This window comes from Apodemus sylvaticus, chromosome 3, assembly GCF_947179515.1.
Source record: "Apodemus sylvaticus chromosome 3, mApoSyl1.1, whole genome shotgun sequence".
Lineage (NCBI taxonomy): Eukaryota > Metazoa > Chordata > Mammalia > Rodentia > Muridae > Apodemus > Apodemus sylvaticus.
This window is the reverse complement of record NC_067474.1, coordinates 67271385-67291817: the sequence shown is the minus strand read 5'-3', so window position 1 is coordinate 67291817 and position 20433 is coordinate 67271385. Positions and strand designations below refer to the sequence as shown.

Genomic DNA, 20433 nt, shown 5'->3' with positions numbered 1-20433 from the left:
CACTAAAGGAATTATTGTAATTTTTAAGTTCTCTCTAGGAAAATTACTAATAGCGGATAGAAAAAAAAGATGAAATATTTTACCCTACACACCCCGTTCTGTATCATTTAACTCAGATGGGCGGGCTTTAATTTCTACTCAGCCCAGAATGGCCTTCAACTGATCCTACACATCTCCCACATCTCAAGTACTGAGATAACAAGTTTGCATCACCAGGCTTGGCTTAAACAGAATTTTTCTAAAAATTGTGATGGAATGTGGCTGTATCAAAACATTTTTATTAAGTCTGATATGCCTACGATTCAATCATTTGGGGAGCCAAGGGAGGAGGATCTGCACACACGCATGCACACACACAAATATAATTGATGCCTATGGAGTATTAAGAGGTGATATTTAAAAAGAAACGGGGAGTGTTTATTATGCTCAACAATGTCTGGGAATTATGAGGAAAAAAACTTCCTGGGTTTTAGAAGTGAATAGATCTCGAGTGCATAGTAAATCTTATCCTGTAGAAACCTTAAAGAGGCAGAAGGCTAGCCAGTCCTCTGATGTGAGCTAAGTTTAAGTAGAGATCTCATTGTTTTTCCTAGATAAGCGCAGTCATAATGTGCTATTTACATTATCAAGTTTCCATTACTGTAGAGTGTATCAGGATTTAGAGATATATATCAAGAAAAGGATTTAGAACCCTCCAAAGAAAATTGACAATCCTCTTGGTTATACTAGACATAACTTGTCCGCAACTTTTTTTTCCAATTTATCTCTAAATTTTTCTCTACTCGTAAGTAACTTTATTCTTTTTAATATAAGCTTACAAATTAAAAGCCCATCTTCTACCAGAAGTTGGACCATAACCAAGTAAACACGCTGCTGACGATGGTCCTTGTTAATGGGTTGAATGGGAACTGCTCCCCAGACTTTTCTCTTGGACTACTTTGTCTCCAAGCAGCTTTAGAGCCTTGGAGGGGTAGGATTCTAACACCCTGGAGGAAGTGGCTCCCCTGTCAGTTTGCTCCCTGCTCCTTGGTTCAGTCCATCTACCCGTGAGGAGACTCGGCCTCCTGCCCCGCTGCCGTATGCCATGCCGTATGCCATGCCCTCTCTCCTATGATAGACTTTTACCTCCCAACTTTGAGCCAAAGGGAATGTTTATTCCCTTAACTTACTGCTATCAGAGCTTCTCCTACAACTACCAAATAGTACTTCTCAAGCAGGTTCAGAGAGGCAATTTGGGAGACTCTCTCACCATAAAACGTCTTTTAATCTGTTTAGCCAAATGTAAAGCTGTTGAGAAGGATACAAGGAGGACTAAAAATGGCCTCCATCAGAAGTAAACATTCACCTTTCAAGAATCATCCAGGTGTGTGTATCTGCACATTCTGGCCTGGTAACATTTGTGATATCCTACGGCAAAAGTAGAAAATACCAGCACAAACAAATTTAAGAACCAAGAGCTTAGCCATCAAAATGCCATATTCAGGGGCTGGAGAAAGGGCTTGGCAGAGAACGCTCAGTATTCTCCCAGAGGACCCAACTCCAGTTCCAGGGTATCCAATGTCCTCTTCTGGCCTTTGAGGGTACCCACACTTATGTGACATATACATATACCTAAATAAAACGAATATAAAGTTTCTTTAATATCCATCCTTGATAGATTTTTCTGAAGGAACATAAATCCGGATTCAAATAGGGGAGTCTCAAATTCCTCAGACAGTGTTGAAAATGAGTGGCATAAGTACTCTGTGACCTGGAATGCATGCATGTAGACACTCACATTGGCACCTCCAAGCTGTAAGTGTTGCAGCTCTGAAGGGAAAGGCTTCTCCTACAGAAGCCTTGCACTCTACTGGGGCTGCAGGCAAAGGCTTCCCCAGGGCGAGTCTAACAGCTCTGTTAAGCAAGGGGGATTTCCCCAGCAGCAGTGTTAAATAGCTCTGCTCCATCCAGAGCCCAGGAATAACACACTGCACAACAAACCGCACGAGAAATTTATTGGGAGGGAAACCCCAGCAGGGCGGCTGCTTCTGCTTGGGAGAAGCGGGCAGGGTTTGTATGGGGTTTCTTGTGGGGCAGGGCAGAGCTTCCCAGGGTGCAGATTCCCTGAGTGAGGACTAGTAAAATTTCAATTCCTGAGCTTCGGGAAGGTCAGGGATTGGTGGGTTTCTGTGGCAAGCTCAGGGATTGGTGGAATTCTGTTTCTTGGTCCTTGTCTCGGTCTTTGGGTCAAGTCAAGGTCAGGGTGTTTTTTCCTTTCGCCCTTTTTCACTGTACAAACACCATCTAGCCTCCACAAATTGCCATCCATGGTGTGTATGCATGTGCGTGTGTGTCTTTTTTCTGGATGGATCTTGGGAACATGTATACACAGGTCCTCAAGGGAAACTTACAGTGACCAGGAAAGAAGGTCTGGGATACTGGCCTGAGGAATCCAACCTCAAGTTTCATTTCTTGTTGCTGTGATAAAATGCTCTGACAAAGGCAATTTGAAAGGCAAGACTCACTTTTATCTCACAGTCCCGGATTACAGCATATCTTATTAGGAAGTCTAAGAGGCGACAGCTTAAGGGAGCTGGTTACATCACGTCCCAAAGCAGGAAGGAGCAGAAGAGCAAAGAAGACATGCCCCTGCTCAGGAAGGTCTCTCCCCTCCAGTCCAGGTCCCAGCTGGTGAAATGATGCGCTCCACATTCAGGTGGCTCTCCCACCCATAGACAGACACGCCCATCCATAGACACGCCCACAGATCAACCTGAGACAATCCCTCACTGAGACTCCCGTTTCATGTGATCCCACCTTGGGCCAAGTAGACAATTCAAACCAGCCATAACACACCCTTAGGGAATTCTACTAGGTGAAGCTGGGAGCTCGATTTCTATTATGGAGTTGCAGGATGCGCCAATATGGAGGAGAACCAAGCACTTTACCAATAGCTATATAAAAACAAGATCCCTACCCATACCTTAAATTTCCATTCTTATCCTGATTCAGGTCAAGAAATATGGAAGACATATTTCCTTATCCTTGGCTTCCTTCCAATTGTGATTTTATGAAGAGCAGTCCAGTGTAACCCAAGTATCTGGTGAATGTACAATCTTGTATCATACTGTCTACACTACTGGTTGGCTCTGTTTAGAATAAGAATAGTCTTCTTTTTTTTTCTTTTTTTTAATTTTTTTTTTTTTAAGAATAGTCTTCTCTTAACACATATTTTATCACTGGATTTATCAATCCCTCTGGTGCTAACCTTGAGTAAAGTGGGAACAAGCAACTAGTGCCGTTAAGTGCACAACTGTTAGATGCAAAAAACTTTACCATTAAAATTAGAGTGGACGTAATTTAGTAAGGAAAAGACCAAATTTTGAAGAAGCCAGCTGCCATATGATGTTATGGCTGGATGTAAAATGTTCCCGTAGCAGTTACATTTCATAATGGTGCTGCAGTCTGTGGAACCTACAGTTGATGGGAGGGGGTTGTTTGTGGGCAGGTCTTAAAGGTTACAACCAGTTTACTACTGGATCAATCTCTGGCTTGTTCACCCACTGTGCCTTCTCACACAGGATTTCTAACCCCTGAAAATACATCTTTCTTCCCTGAAGGTAGTTACTTGTCAGATATTTGATTTTTTTTTGGGGGGGGGTGAGAGACAGGGTTTCTCTGTATAGCCCTGGTTGTCCTGGAACTCACTCTGTAGACCAGGCTGGCCTCGAACTCAGAAATCTGCCTGCCTCTGCCTCCCAAGTGCTGGGATTAAAGGCATATGCCACCACTACCCAGTCAGATATTTGATCTAAATAACAAACTGTCTATATATTTATAATATTAACTGCTGGAACATATACAAGACATCATACACAAATAGTTAACTTGCAGGTACAAGTCAGAAAGGGTAACCTTCAAAATTCTCATAGTCTATTATTTAAATCTATTATTAAAATAACTCTGAACTGTGGGGGCCAGTTCTTTGCCTAGCAGCCACAAAAGGATGAATGGTCCACGTTTGCCTTTAATTAACAATCAGTTTGCTTCTATCTTAATCCACAATACTATAATGTATTCTGTCTTATCTCTGCATATATGCAAGAGAAATCACTGAATAACATAACCTTTTGAGGGTAAGCGCACTTGAAAATCTTGATTTCACTAAACTGTTAAGTTGCAGCTATCTATAGGCCTTCTAACAAGAGGACTGCCCCTCAAAACCTGTCACATACTTCTCCTCATAATGCAAGACTGTATGCTTTCCTTTTATCTTTCTCTTGTTGATAAAGATCTGAAACACAGAAACTGCAACCTAAATAGAATCAATCATTGCTATTATTTTCTCCTTCACTTTCTTTCTGGTTAGAATACATACTGTAAATAGGACTGGGTTCTAGGTCTGACTCTATTAGTGACCCGTCTACAAAGATGTAACATAGGATGTGATGAGCTAACTATCGCATCTTTAATGTATAAAACATGAGCGACTAGTAAAACATACTTATTTTAAATTAATATAAATTTAAAAATTCAATTGGCTAGTACATTATTCACAGTAGCTGCCCATGGCTATTGGCTACTAAATACAGGATTTCCCATCATTATATATTTTGAGGAAATGAGACAATGACATTTTAAACATTCTCTTTATCGATAAACAGCTATAGATAGCTAAATAAAAGTTGATAAAAATAAAACGCTGACACAAAAGAAAGCAAAAAAAAAAGGTTTAATTTTTAGAAGGGATAATACAGGTACTTTCATAAAAACCTCAAGTGGAACATTTTATACAGAACATACAATCATTTCAACATACAAGTTGCTACACTTTGAATAACCATTTTTAAAGTTTAAAAAAAATCATTTAACAGGCTTAGTGTTGTTGGTAAGGGAAACGAGGCAGTGTGCTCATTTCAAACACTCTTGCAGCACTGAATAGATCATGTGTACTTTACGTAGTCTTCATCCACAACTTAGAGGTTAAACCTGAGGAACTGTAATTTTTATTATCACGACTGCATAGCAAAATCATGTCCAGATAACAAACATACCAAAATTCTGTGAAGTAGGATAACTTGTAAACCATTTAATACATCCAATTTAGAGCAACATAACTGTGTCCAGACAGATAACAACTGATATAGGTTAATGAGCAAGGTTTTTGAAGAGTTTCTTTTTTAATAAAAGGTACAATTCAATAAAGTTGATGAATATTTGTCAAATGCAACAAATTGTTGAACTACTTGGTTGCTGGAAAAGTTATTTCAGCCAAAGTCGCGTTGCATGGGGCACCAGCCATTCTAAATGCAAGTGCCAACTCCTGGTGGAGAGGAGCTGCAGCAGTATGCTTCCGCAGGCTCCTCCTCTACACACGAAGGCTGCAGCAGACTTCATAGCTCGGAAAAGTTGTGTAGTTGATGAGAAATATGAAAACAATCATGCACAAAGTAAATTGGTACTAAAGAACATTTTGAAGGACATCTTATTTTTAAAAATCATTTAAAAATCACCACGTATACCAACTTAACATGCTTTTTCTAACTAAGCAGCATTTACAAGTATCCAAACACAGCCATTCTTAGTGAAAACCACCCCATTTGCACCAGAGTCCATTTTACTACACTCCTCACAACAGCCCTGTGAGGTAGGCTACACAAGGTACAATATCTGAAGTAAGGCAATAGAGGCCCAAGGGTGATGAGCAATTCAGAGAAGACATAGATTACTGTATGGGGTAGCTATGAAGATTAAGTTTAAATACTTCAAAGAATGGTAAAAATCCTACAGACTTGCAGCTTTTGCCTCAAGTTATTCTTCAACTTTAGCTATTGTATCTTAGTAGAATCAGTTATGGATTTTAATTCAAGGAGTCTCCATTAAAAGACCAATTAGTCTCAGTCCTTTGGTATCTTACAGATATTGGAAATGTTAAAGAAATTCTTCTCATAGTACTGCGCTCTCCAAAAAGTTCCAATATTACTAAAATGCCTTTTACCAATTTCTTCCAATTTGATTTATTGTAAAATTGATTCATCTTAAGTTCCAAGCCAAGCAAATACATTCACTAACCTCTGCCCTACATACTGCAAAAACTTCTACATGTTTACTCCTAAGCACCAACTTAAGTTGTTATTACTAAGAAAATATATGGTTTTAAACAAATATAACTTAAATGATTATGTACCAAAGCTAGTATTATTAACCTAGAAAAAAGTACTCTTTTGATATGGTTGTATAGTCAAGATAAAAGTTGTATGGTAATTACTGGTATTGATTACTAAGCCAGTATTGTTATCACATGGCATGTCCAACGTTCCAATGCGAACAAAAGCAGCAAACAATCCATTTAAATTCCAACTGGTGCAAAGTTCCTATGCTATTCAGATAACCATACACTTAGGTAACACAATACTGACATCAGAATCACAAATGTGAACACTGTTATAAGACACATAAAACTAAAAATATCAAACATGAGGTAATGTTGCTGTGATGATTTTCTGTAAGAAAAGCTTTATTACCTACTCTAGGTCTGAGCACTGGAGTTATGAAAGGTATACTTGGTTGAAAATAACAACTTGATGGTGACATGGATACTGAGCAAATTCATGCTTACCTCTGACAGAATGAATATGATGTAAAAAATAAAACAAGAAACTTAAAAGTAAAATATTACTATGTGTAGTTAATTTGATAGTTATTTTTACAAGCTACAACAAATGTACTTTAAAAAATTTTTTATGTTTTTGTGTGTGTGTGTGTATGTGTGTGTGTGTGTGCATGCGTCAAAAGACATAGGTCAAAAGACAAGTTGCAGGAGATCAGTCTCCCCTTCTGTTTGGGTCCCAGGAACAAACTCAAGCCATCCTGTTGGCAGCAAGCACTTTTCTTGTGAGCCATCTCGCCAGCCCATAAATACAGTTTTTAGAAATTTAGTGACATATTAACAAAACATTATTTCAGATCAAAACTATCAAATCAAAAATTGCAGAATGAGGTTCATATGGTGAAGCAAACTCTACTACTTTTAGAAACCTAGACAGAAAGTAGTAAAATTGAAGCTACATAAGAACAATTTAAGTACTGTGAATTATATGAATTATCTGCTGATATGTGAATCATATGAATTATATGCTGATATAACAAAGATGCTAAAAATATATGACTAAACAGTTGAAATTTTAGCCTAGAGTAATGTATTTCATGGTAAGACATCTATACTGTCTTCTTTTAAGATTAATATTCTTTGGAGTAATCACTTCCCATATATATACATATATATATCCCTTTCCAATTTTTAAAAATTGTTTTTGAAAGAAACAACTGCAAATACATAAATAGCTATAATTTCGTGGAAAAGATATATAGAAAAAACTAGGTAATTCTAGGTAACTGACCTAATTAAAATATTTCATCATAAATATTTTCTTTTATTATTTATATCAAGTTAATCAATTTAATCATGGAAGTTCAAATTACACATAATATTGTTGATGGTTTGAGTTTTTTAGAATATTCAGAACAGAACATCTTCAGAACAGAGTGAGATGGCGCAGCCTGGCTGTCCAGCAGTTTACTGACACATGGTAGAGGTGCTATCAAACACACAGCCAGACACTCTTAACACTTTTTAAAAAGCCTATACCTGGAACATTCAAAAGATCACTGTATATTAAATTTCTATGTGCATTAGTCATTAAATACTTGGTGTATACATATTTACCAGTATTTAAAAGATGTGACACAATCAGCTGAGTCAAATGAATTGTAGCAGATTCTTTTTCTAAAGTGCGTGAGGCAGCTCCTTCCTGTCTATTTCCAGCTAAATGAAACTGGTTTGGAATTCAACTGCTAAGAGGGAAATACAATACTTAATACATATTTTATGAACAATCCTTCACACCGGTGATATATTCCTTACAGTCCACCTGCCCTATATTTCTTTCACGGAAGCTTTCGTGTTTAAGCTGTGCAGGCAGACACAGGATGAAGAGTGCTGGAGAGGGCTGGCAAGCTTCCCACAGCAGGCTGAGCTGAGCAGAGCAGTCCAGGCAGTCAGCCTAACGCTAGAAGAGTGACACATGTCATCTAACGCTAGAAGAGTGACACATGTCACCTAACGCTAGAAGAGTGACAATATCATCATCACGTTCAGAGGGACCTTGTTCACAGATGATTTAACTAGGCACTCTATTCAACTATTTTAATTTAAAAAGGGTTGACAAAATTCAATTTAACATAATAAACTTAAGTTTTTAATCTAAAATACTACAGATTTGTTCTTTTAAAAAAAGAGACCCTGATGTTTATTTTAAAGCAATGAGGGTATAATTAATACTTAATATCACATGATAAGAAATTGGACTCTTATTCACTGACTTTATACTTCGTTCTACAAATCTGCTGAGAAATAAAACCTTCCCAGCAAAAGTCGTGCATTCTCCAATGACTGTTTGGAAACTGTAGATGAAGGTCTCTCTCAGTGATGGACAAAGACAAGGCAGAAGCACGTGTGTTCCTCTGGCCTCAACAGAAGGCCCTCATCACTGTGGTCCAGTAATGCCTTAAATTCAGTAGACAATGAGCATGAGAAAAAGGCACTGTATAAATGAGAAGATTCGACTATGCAAGACATAACATCATAATGAAAAGTTCTATACAAGAGCAGCTGGCTTTTTCCATGTCATTTTTTGACAAAATAAACTTAGTAACCACAAAAAGCAGTTCCAGTAAATCACTGCTTTCAGGTATGAGTCTACAAAGAGGAGTAATTCCTTTTTCCCTAGGTCATGAAATACCATTTCTATAGGTAGTAGAACAATGAAAAATGTCTTTCAAACTATAATAAATGAAAGGTAAAATATTGTTTTGGGGAATCCAAAAGAATACTAATATACTTCATTCTATAAACTGCTTTAGTCTTAAAAACTACCAGTGTGTCATCAGACAATAGTGTAGATATTTGTTATATGGAAAAATAATATTCTATGTCAAATTTGTTTCATCAACAGAACAAAAATAATCATGCCAGTAAGCAGTACATTTTAAGAGCAAATACTTATTACGATCCTACAAGCTACACAAAGGAAACAAAAATGAACATTTCTCCAGGGAAGCTTGTCAGAAGTCCAAGAAACTTAAAACAAGAAGAGACAGTCTCAAAAATTAATCAAAAGTCAAATATTTGTTTCTTTAAAGTTCTGAAAGCAGTTTTACAATTTCAACTTCTAGTTTGGCTCAAAAACCTTGAGTGAAAAGTTTTAATGAAAGGTTTTTCTGTTAATAACCACAGGTTTTACTCACTGCTTCACATAGTCCTTCAGATTGGTGAAAAAGAAAACTATTCATTTTTGGAAGAATCATAAACTTTTAAACAGAGAATGAATGGACCAAAAAGACAGAAACAAAAACCAGATCAAAACAAACAAACAAAAAAACCCTCAAATGATTGTTTGAAAACCACATATACCAATTAAGTAGGACACGTGTTTTTTTAAGCAGCTGGTTAAACCGATCCATATCTTTAAAAAAAAAAAAAACAATACTTCAGGCACATTTCTTTATAATCTTTCACAGATTAAAAAATCAGTAATATACAGCTTTTTACCTTTTATAAAGAACTTAATTCATAAACTTCCATAAGCAATAATTATTATCAGTGCCAAATTCAAGTGGAAGTTTTACCAAAGATACAAAGACAGCTATAAAGGCGGGGTTAAAGCAGAGGACAAACTGAGAGAGCGTGGCTTCTCAGGTGGTGCCCAGGAGCCCCATGGCGGAGTGGACAGAATGACTCAGCACAAACACACAAGAATACTCCCTTGCACCGCCTAACTTCTCCATCTGCTTGATATTTTGAGTTATAACTATAAGAAAATACCACAATATTTTAGAGGAGAAAATGATATGAATCTAGTCAATACATAAGTAGTCCTATCAAAAGCCCAGCTTGTTTATAAAAGAATAAAATAAGCCACCATAGGACAATATCTCTGGCATCCCTAGGCAAAGATTTCAATTTCTAGGAAGCCTTAAGGGGACCTTGTGTTTTGAAAGCCTCAGTGTAGGACTTAATGGCAGCCAGTGAGGAGAAAGAAACATTACCAGGACGTTAGGAAAGGTGAGCTTTAAAAGCTTTGCACCCCAGGTCCAGGGCTCACCAGACGTAATTACACCTACTCGACAGCCAGAATAGCTCAAGAAACAGAAAAATGGCTTTCTACGTAAATATTTCAGCACTGCTCCTTTCCTATTTACTATTCAAATATCACTATGTCAGCCTCCTGCACCCCAACTGCTTGATTCTGGGACAGTAATAACCTCCTGTGGCTGCTTCTTATTTGGTAGTCAATCTAACAGATTCCAGGCTTTAAAGCAGAACATAGAAAACCCGATTTCCACCACTCAGAAATATCTGTTAGTAACTGTATGGGAGAGGCCACGCAGTCGAAGAGCAGGGAACCGGTCTGAGCTGCCATTACTGAGTGAGGTTGTTCAGGCTGCTTGCTGAACCAGTCAGGCCATTTTCACTTTTCTGAAGTGTTCTCACGGCACTTGGAACCTGCATTCCAGTGCTCAAAGACAGTCCACCACACCAAACCTAAGAAAAGATGAAAACAAAGCCTCAGTTAGACTCAAACCAAATTAGAACTCCAGTAATCCTTAGCTTTCCATTTGAAAGGCAACATATCACAGGTATAAACATCAACAACCCCCAAACTGATAAGCTTCATGTTTAAGCTGAGGGGAGATGAAAAGGTTCACAGCTGCCAAAGGAAGTCTGTGTAGTAGCAGAAGCCAGCAGATCTGCACCCAGGAAAGGGAGCTCAGAGCAGCAGAAACTCAGGAGGCTAAACTTGATTAATCTCAGCAACACTGACTATTGGTACTTCCCTAATCTCTACAACCAGGGGACTGTACTCCAAAGAAGCTTATCTCACTTAAGACCTTAATATTGATACATGGCTTTAGACAGGACATATGATCCATTGAGACAACTGCCCTGAACAAAACACCAATCACACAAGTCCTAAGATCTGTACAAAGCCATATTGGAGTGTCATGGCACTTGGTAGGAACTCCACATTGATCAAAGTGAACTTCCTCTCCCAGACTTTGTTGAGCAGGGATTCCTGTGCTATTCAGGATCCTGCTCTACCTAGGGTGGAGTGCTCAGAGTGAAGGGGAAGTTCATTGTTCCTCCAGGTCTATGAATTCCTGAATTAAGCAGGTGACCCAACCAGCTGCCTGAGCAGTGGAGCCAAGAACCCCCAGCAGACTCCCCCAGAACTCAGCCTGGAGTCTGGGGGGAGGGGCTTGCCCAAACTGTTCAATGGTCTGACCGCCATTAAAGTTGGGTCCTCAATCGGTAAACTATCGTCCTGGCCTCCTCCTTTTCACCGTTTCCCCGATCCATCCCTCAGCTTCTGTTCCAGGAACCCAGTTCGCAGTAGCTGCAGGCAGCTACAGAATGCAACAAAGATCTACAATTAATAAATGGGACCTCATGAAACTGAAAAGATTCTGTAAGGCAAAGGACACTGTCAATAGAACAAAATGGCAGCCTACAGAAAGGAAAAAGATTTTCAACAGCTCCACATCTGAGAGGGCTAATTTCCAAAATATATAACGAAATCAAGAAATTGGACATCAACAAACTACGTAATTCTATTAAAAATGGTGTACAGATTTAAACAGAATTCTCAGTAGAGGACTCTCAAATGGACAAGAAACACTTAAATGTTTAACATCCACAGCCATCAGGGATATGCAAATTAAAACTACTCTGAGATTCCACCTTACACCTGTCAGAAGGCTAAGATCAAAAATACAAGTGACAGCACATGCTGGCCAGGATATGGAGCAAGGGTAATACTCCTCCACTGTGACAAACATGCAAGTAGGGACAGGAACAAGAGGAATCAGGTTGGGGGAAGAAAGAAGGAGAGAGTACTGACAGAGACAACTGGAATTGTGGGATACTTTGGGGACAAGGTAGAATTAGTGCAGTAGAAACTGCCAGGAATGTATGAGGATGACCCTACCTAAGACTCCTAGTAAAGGGGATATGGAACCTGAACCAGACATCTCCTGTAACCAGATAAGACTTCCAGTGGAGGGATTGGGGCAACCAACCCAGCCTCAAAACCTTTGACCTACAATTTGTTCTGTCTACAATGTGTGTTAAGGTAAGGGTGGTGCAGAGACTGGGGGAATAACCAATCAATGACTGGTCTAGATTGACACCATGTGAGACAGCCAACCCCTGTCTCAGCCTGGAAAGCCAGGAACTAGAGGCTAGATAGCCCAGATCCCCAGACAGGTCCAAATATACCAGAAAAAAAAAAGCCAATAAACTGATCTGGAATGATAGTCTACTATACTGGTAGATAAAAGCCTAACATAATCATCATCAGAGAGCGCCCCCCAGCAACTGATGGGAACAGATGCAGAGGTCCACAGCTACACACTAGGCAGATCTTGGGAAATCTTGTAGAAGAGGGGGAAGAAGGATTGTAGAAAGAGCCAAGGGCTTCATAAGAAAATCCATGAAATCAACTATTCTGGGCTCATAGGGGCTCACACAGTGAACCAACAACCAGAGTTTCTGAACAGGTTTGAGTCAGGTCCTCTGCACACATGTTATGGTGGTATAGCTTGGTGATCTTGTGGGCCTCCTAACAGTGGGAATGGCATTGTCTTTTGCCCTTCCGCCTGCTTTTGGAACCCTTTTCTTCCCACTGGGTTGCTTAGTCCAGCATTAATATGAAGAGAGGTATCTAGTTTTATTGTAATTTGATATGCTTTGTTTAGTCGCTATCTCTGGAAGGCCTGCCTTTTTCTGAAGGAAAATAGAGGAGTAGATGGGGGTTGGATAGGGGAGGAATTGAAGGAGACAAGGGGGGACTGTAGTTGGGATGCAATATGTGAGAGAATAAATTAAAATAGCAGAAAAGAGCTGGGGAAATGGCTCAGCATCCAGAACACTGGTTGCTTTCAGAGAATTGGGTTTGTTTCCCAGCTCCCACATAGTAGCTTCAACCATCTGTAACTCCAGTTCCAGGGGCTCTGGTGACCTCTTCTGACCTCTCTATGTCATCAGGTATGGATGAGGTGGTCATTCATTCAATGCTTACTTAGAGTTTCTAATGCTGTGATAAAATACTAAGAACTTGGGGAGGAAGTAGTTTATCTTATATTCTGCATCACAGTGTATCATCAAAGGAAATCAGAGCAGAAACTCAAGGCAGGACCCTGGAGGCAGGCAACTAAAGCAGAAGCCATGGAGGAAGGCTGCTTACTGTCTCCTCGGGACTTGTTTAGATTGCTTTCTTATACACCCAGTATAGCTTGCCTGGATGACAGCAATAAGCTGGCTCTCCCAAATCAATCGTTTATCAGGAAAACACTGGACAGACTTGCCTATAGCCCAAACCTTTCAACTGAGGTTTCCTCTTCCCAGATAACTCTGGCTTGTGTCAAAATGAATACTAATAACAGAACACATAATAACAATAAAACACACAGGTAAACCCTCACACACAAACAGCTTCTTTTTTAATTTTGAAAAAAAAGATCTAGCAGAAAAGTACAAAGCAAAACAATAAAAGTCAGTTTTTTTAAAAAAGTAAACAGTCCTAGAGGAAGTGGTAATTCATGTGCAAAGAGAAAAAAAAAAGAGTCTTGAGACAGGCTGTATACAAAAATCAACACAAAAGAAATCAAAGAATTAAATGTCAAACTTAAAAATACAAAATTTGAAGAAATGTGAGAAAATGATAATACAAATAATGGGAAAGGTGTGGTGAACTTTCACATGTTGCTTGCAGCAATGCAAATATGTCATAGCTACTGTGGAATATATTTTGACAGCTTCTTAGAAAATTAAGCATAAAATTTCAGTGTGATTAAACAACCCTGTTATTGAAAGGAAAAGCAACCATATGCCCACACAAAAATACCTATGTGAATACTTAGAGTATCTTTATTTATATTATTTATTTGTTGTTCAAACTAGATTAAAAACAAATGTCCTTGGACTGGTATGTAAACAGAAATTGTTTGATGTCTACACCTGTAACCCAAGCAAGGCAGGAGGATTTCAGGCCAGACTAGTCTACAAAGAGACCTTGACCCAAAATACTGTGAGGTAGGAAAGAAGCTGGTGGTGGAGTACTCGCTCAGCATGTGCAGGCCCTGGCTTCATGCCACAGCACACACAAACATTGTAACTCCTCAGCAGGCAAGAAGAAGCCTGACTGGCCCACAGGGTGGGGATGCTAACACTCACAACTGCTCTGTGGCAGCATTGAAGGCTGTATACCGTACACCACGGTTGTAGGAAATATTAAAAAAAAAGAGAGACACCAAGTTCCCATGCTTCATACCTTCTCAGCTTTCCCCCTCCATGGCTGGCGGTCACAATTCCCCTTAACCCAGTAAACCAAAACTCTAGAAGCTTATAATTAATCAGTCAGATTTATATATCAAATAATTCTCAATTGTCAAGATGCCCAAACAATAATTTCAGAGCCAATTAATAATGATATAAATTGCCTACCTAGATAAGACAAATTATCCTGTAATTACCCATCGCGTATAAGATAATCATAACTACTTGTGGCTATTTAAAGCCATGCAGAATCTGTTCCTCCTCATTTTCCTTCCTTCTCCCATCTCAGAGACTCTTAGTTCTCCCTCCCTGTTCCCTATCCAATCACAGGCTTCTTGTTGTATTATTATTTAAAGTGATTGGACAGGGAAACTTCTGCCTCACACCTCCATCTACAGGAAAGCCTCAACAGGCCAAACCACAGGAAGAGAAAATGCTTTACTTATTTTTGGGTGGTTGTGATGGGAAAGCCTACTACATGGGAGCATGTCAGAACTTCCTATGTGCTAACTGTTCCAAATCCTGATTTATGGTAGTGGTTATATGTCTGCATGCATCTAGCAAAATTCATACATATATAATAGTATATGTAAATTATAACTTAATAAACCTAACTTTAAAAATTAATATCATGTGCAAATATCATCCATCACTAAGTTAATAAAACTAGGATTCCAAAGAAGGGAAGTAAAGGGGTTTAATAAATTTAAAACAGTTTCCTCAGGTTATCTATATTATTACATAATTACAATTACTTGGAATGAAAAATAATAGATAAACTCAATAAATATCCATGTAAGATACATTCAAATTAAAAATGATTCTGGAGTCTTCTGGTTGCCATTTGCACCAGGGAGCCAGGCAGCTCCACAGCCTTCTGTGCAAGGCCAGCCAGGAGAGAGTGATCTCCCAGCAGCGCTTTCACTTCTGAGAGTGGAGGTGAGGTCTCCACTTTCTCTCCAATAACTCTCTGGAGGGGAACAACTAGAAGTGCACAGGGCTTACGATCAGTGGACAGCTGGGACAGGAGCTTGGTCAAGTTATAAAGATACATTTTCTGTGTATACCTTTTTACTATTATTATTTTCTAACAAATTCTTCAATTTTAACACTTTCCCCCTATATTTCTTTAATTTTATCAGAAATATTTTTCATGAAATTCTTCAGTTTGATCAGAAAACTTTACAACATGTGTTGTCAATTAGTTTAGAAATGTTTTCCACTCTGCATACTCCATCACATCAGAAAAGCAAGAGCTAGATTTAAAATCACATCTCATATCACTGATGGAGGACTTCAAGAAGGACATAAATAACTCCCTTAAAGAAATACAGGAGAACGTGGGTCAACAGGTAGAAGCACAAACATCCCTTAAAGAAATACAAGAGAATATGGATCAAAAGGTAGAAGCTCTTAAAGAGGAAACACAAAAATCTCTTAAAGAAATATGGCAGAATATGGGTCAACAGGTAGAAGCCCTTAAAGAGAAAACACAAAAATCACTTAAAGAAATATAGGAGAATATGGGTCAATAGGTAGAAGCCCTTAAAAAGGTAATACAAAAATCCCATAGGGAATTATGGGATAACATGGGTCAACATGCAGAAGCCCTTAAAGAGGAATCACAAAAATCCCTAAAAGAAACACAGGAGAATATGGGTCAACAGGCAGAAGCCCTTAAAGAGGAAACTCAAAAATTCCTTAAAGAATTTCAGGAAACAAACAAACAAACAAGTGAAGGAACTGAACAAAACTATTCAGGATTTAAAACTGGAAATAGAATCAATAAAGAAATCGCAAAGTGAGACATCTCTGAAGATATAAAACCTTGGAAAGAATTCAGGAGTCTTGTATTCAACAGAACACAAGAGATAAAAGAATGAATCTCAGATGCTGAAGATTCCATAGAAAACACTGACTCAACAGTCAAAAAAAATGCAAAATGCAAAAAGCTGGTAACCCAAAACATCCAAGAACTCCAGGACACAATAAGACCAAACCTAAGGATTATAGGTATAGAAGAAAGCAAGGATTTACATCTCAAAAGCCCAGTGAATATCTTCAACAAAAGTATAGATGAAAACTTCCCTAACCTAAAGAAAGAGATGCCAATGAACATACAAGAAGCCTACAGAACTCCAAACAGATTGGACCAGAGGAGAAATTCCTCCCGTCACATAATAATCAAAACACCAAATGCACTAAACAAAGAAAGAATATTAAAAGCAGTGAGAGAAAAAGGTCAAATAACATATAAAGGCAGACCTATCAGAATTACACCAGACTTCTCACCAGAGACTATGAAAGCCAAAAGAACCTGGGCAGATATCATACAGACCCTAAGAGAACATAAATGTCAGCCCAGACTACTATACCCAGCAAAACTTTCAATTACCGTAGACGGAGAAAACAAAACATTCCATGACAAAAGCAAACTTACACAGTATCTTTCCACAAATCCAGCTCTGCAAAGGATAATGGTTGGAAAATACCAACACAGGGCAGGAAATGATACCATAGAAAAATCAATAAGGTAATCTTTTAATAAACCCAATAGAAGATAGCCATACAACCAGAATTTCACCTTTAACTAAGAAGATAACAGTAAGCAACAATCACTTTTCCTTAATATCTCTTTATATCAATGGTCTCAATTCCCCTATAAAAAGACGTAGATTAACAGACTGGATACATAAACAGGACCCAACATTTTGCTGCATACAAGAAACCCTCCTCAGTGACAAAGACAGTTACTATTTAAGAGTCAAAGGTTGGAAAACAATTTTCCAAGCAAATGGTCCCAAGAAACAAGCTGGAGTGGCCATTCTTTTATCAGATAAAAATGACTTTCAACCAAAAGTTGTCAAAAAAGATAAGGAGGGACATTTCATAATGGTCAAAGGAAAAGTCTACCAAGATGAACTCTCAATTCTGAACATCAATGCTCTGAACAAAAGGGCACCCACATTCATAAAAGAAACTTTAATAAAACTCAAAATATACATTGCACCCCATACAATAATAGTGGAAGACTTCAACACTCCACTCTCAAAAATGGACAAATCATGGAATCAGAAGCTAAACAGAGATACAGTGAAACTAACTGAAGTTATGGACCAAATGAATCTAACATATTTATAGAACATTCCACCCTAAAGCAAAGGAATATACCTTCTTCTCAGCACCTCATGGTACCTTCTCAAAATTGACCATATAATTGGTCACAAAATGGGCCTCAACAGATACAGAAATATTGAAATTATTCCCGTACATTATCAGATCTCCATGGCCTAAGGCTGGTCTTAAGCTCAAACAAAAACAATGAAAAACACACATACACGTGGATTTTGAACAATGCTCTTCTCAACAATTGCTTGGTCAAGAAAGAAATAAAGAAATAAATTAAAGACTTTTTAGAATTTAATGAAAATGAAGACACATCATACCAAAATTTATGTAACACAATGAAAGCAGTGCTAAGAGAAAAACTCATAGCTCTGAGTGCCTCCAAAAAGAGAATGGAGAGAGCTTACACTAACAGCTTGACAATGCACTTGAAAGCTCTAGAACAAAAAGAAGCAAATTCACCTGAGATGAGTAGATGGCAGGAAATAATCAAACTCAGGGCCGAAATCAACCAAACAGAAACAAAAAGAACTATACAAAGAATCAACAAAACAAGGAGCTGGTTCTTTGAAAAAATTAACAAGATAGATAAACCCTTAGCCAGACTAACGAGAGGGCACAGAGACAGTATCCAAATTAATAAAATCAGAAATGAAAAGGGAGACCTAACAACAGAAACTGTGGAAATTCAAAAAAAATCATCAGATCCTAATACAAGAGTTTATACTCAACAAAGTTTGAAAACCTGGATGAAATGAATACCTTTCTAGATACATAAAAGGTTCCAATGTTAAAACAGGATCAGATAAACCATCTAAATAGTCCTTAACTTAAGTCCTGAGGAAATAGAAGCAGACATTAATAGTCTTCCATCAAAAAAAAGCCCAGGACCACATAGGTTTAGCAGGGAATTTTATCAGATCTTCAAAGAAGAGTTAATACCAATACTCTTCAAACTTTTCCACGAAATAGAAACTTAAGGAACACTACCCAACTCATTCTATGAAGCCACAATAACGCTTATACCTAAACCAAACAAAGACCCAAAAAAGAAGGAAAATTTCAGACCAATCTCCCTCATGAACATTGATGCAAAAATACTGAACAAAATCCTGGCCAGCTGAATCCAAGAATGCATCAGAATTATAATTCACCATGATCAGGGAGGCTTCATCCCAGGGATGCAGGGAAGGTTCAATATAGGGAAATCGGTCAATGTAATCCACTACATAAACAAACTAAAGTTAAAAAAAAAAAAGAAAGGTCATTTCATGCTGAAAAGGCTTTTGACAAAATCCAGCATCCCCTCAGGATAAAAGTCTTGGAGAGACCAGGAATCCAAGGCCCATATCTAAACATAGTGAAAGCAATATATTGCAAACTGGTAGTCAACATTAAGTTAAACAGAGAGAAACTTGAAACAATACCACTTAAATCGGGGACCAGACAAGACTGCCCACTCTCTCCCTATCTATTCAATATAGTACTTGAAGTCCTAGCCAGAGCAATCAGGCAGCAAAAGAAGGTCAAAGGTATACAAAATGGAAAGGAAGAAGTCAAACTATCACTATTTGCAGATGATATGATAGTATACTTAAGCAACCCCAAGACTTCTACCAGAGAACTCCTAAAGCTGATAAACAACTTCAGCAAAGTGGCTGGATATAAAATTAACTCAAGCAAATTAGTAGCCTTCCTCTACTCAAAGGACAAACAAGATGAGAAAGAAATCAGGGAAATGACACCCTTCACAATAGTCCCAAATAATATTTCTTGTTTTTTAAATTTATTGATATATTTATTTACATTTCAAATGATTTCCCCTTTTCTGGACCCCCACTCCCCGAAAGTCCCATCAGTCCCCTTCCCTCCCCGTTTTCCCACCCAACCCTTCCCACTTCCCTGTTCTGATTTTGTTCTATACTGCTTCACTGAGTCTTTCCAGAACAAGGGGCCACTCCTCCGTTCTTCTTGTACCTCATTTGATGTGTGGATTATGTTTTGGGTATTCCAGTTTTCTAGGTTAATATCCACTTATTAGTGAGTGCATACCATGATTCATCTTTTGAGTCTGGGTTACCTCACTTAGTATGATGTTCTCCAGCTCCATCCATTTGCCTAAGAATTTCATGAATTCATTGTTTCTAATGGCTGAATAGTACTCCATTGTGTATATATACCACATTTTTTGCATCCACTCTTCTGTTGAGGGATACCTGGGTTCTTTCCAACTTCTGGCAATTATAAATAGGGCTGCTATGAACATAGTAGAACATGTATCCTTATTACATGCTGGGGAATCTTTGGGTATATGCCCACGAGTGGTATAGCAGGATCTTCTGGAAGTGAGGTGCCCAGTTTTCGGAGGAACCGCCAGACTGATTTCCAGAGTGGTTGTACCAATTTGCAACCCCACCAGCAGTGGAGGAGTGTTCCTCTTTCTCCACATCCTCGCCAACACCTGCTGTCTCCTGAATTTTTAATCTTAGCCATTCTGACTGGTGTAAAGTGAAATCTCAGGGTTGTTTTGATTTGCATTTCCCTAATGACTAATGAAGTTGAGCATTTTTTAAGATGTTTCTCCGCCATCCGAAATTCTTCAGGTGAGAATTCTTTGTTTAACTCTGTATCCCATTTTTAATAGGGTTGTTTGGTTTTCTGGAGTCTAACTTCTTGAGTTCTTTATATATATTGGATATTAACCCTCTATCTGATGTAGGGTTGGTGAAGATCTTTTCCCAATTTGTTGGTTGCCGATCTGTCCTTTTGATGGTGTCCTTTGCCCTTACAGAAACTTTGTAATTTTATGAGGTCCCACCAAATAATATTTCATACCTAGGTGTGACCCTAATGAAGCAAATGAAAGATCTATATGACAACTTTAAGTCTCTGAAGAAAGAAATCGAAGATCTGAGAAGATGGAAAGATCTCCC

The 20433-nt window shown here is 38.3% G+C and overlaps 1 protein-coding gene across 2 annotated transcripts in view; it reads right to left on the bottom strand.

Annotated features, from left to right (window-relative positions):
- Positions 1–9529: 9529 nt before the first annotated feature.
- The window catches only part of Fsd1l (fibronectin type III and SPRY domain containing 1 like), a 75506-nt gene continuing 64602 nt past the window's right edge, over positions 9530–20433 (bottom strand). For both annotated transcript variants that reach the window (XM_052176502.1, XM_052176503.1), the window contains one exon: positions 9530–10582. In XM_052176502.1, the coding sequence (XP_052032462.1) occupies positions 10460–10582 (123 nt within the window). In that variant the 3' untranslated portion in view covers positions 9530–10459. The remainder of the gene's footprint in view (positions 10583–20433) is intronic.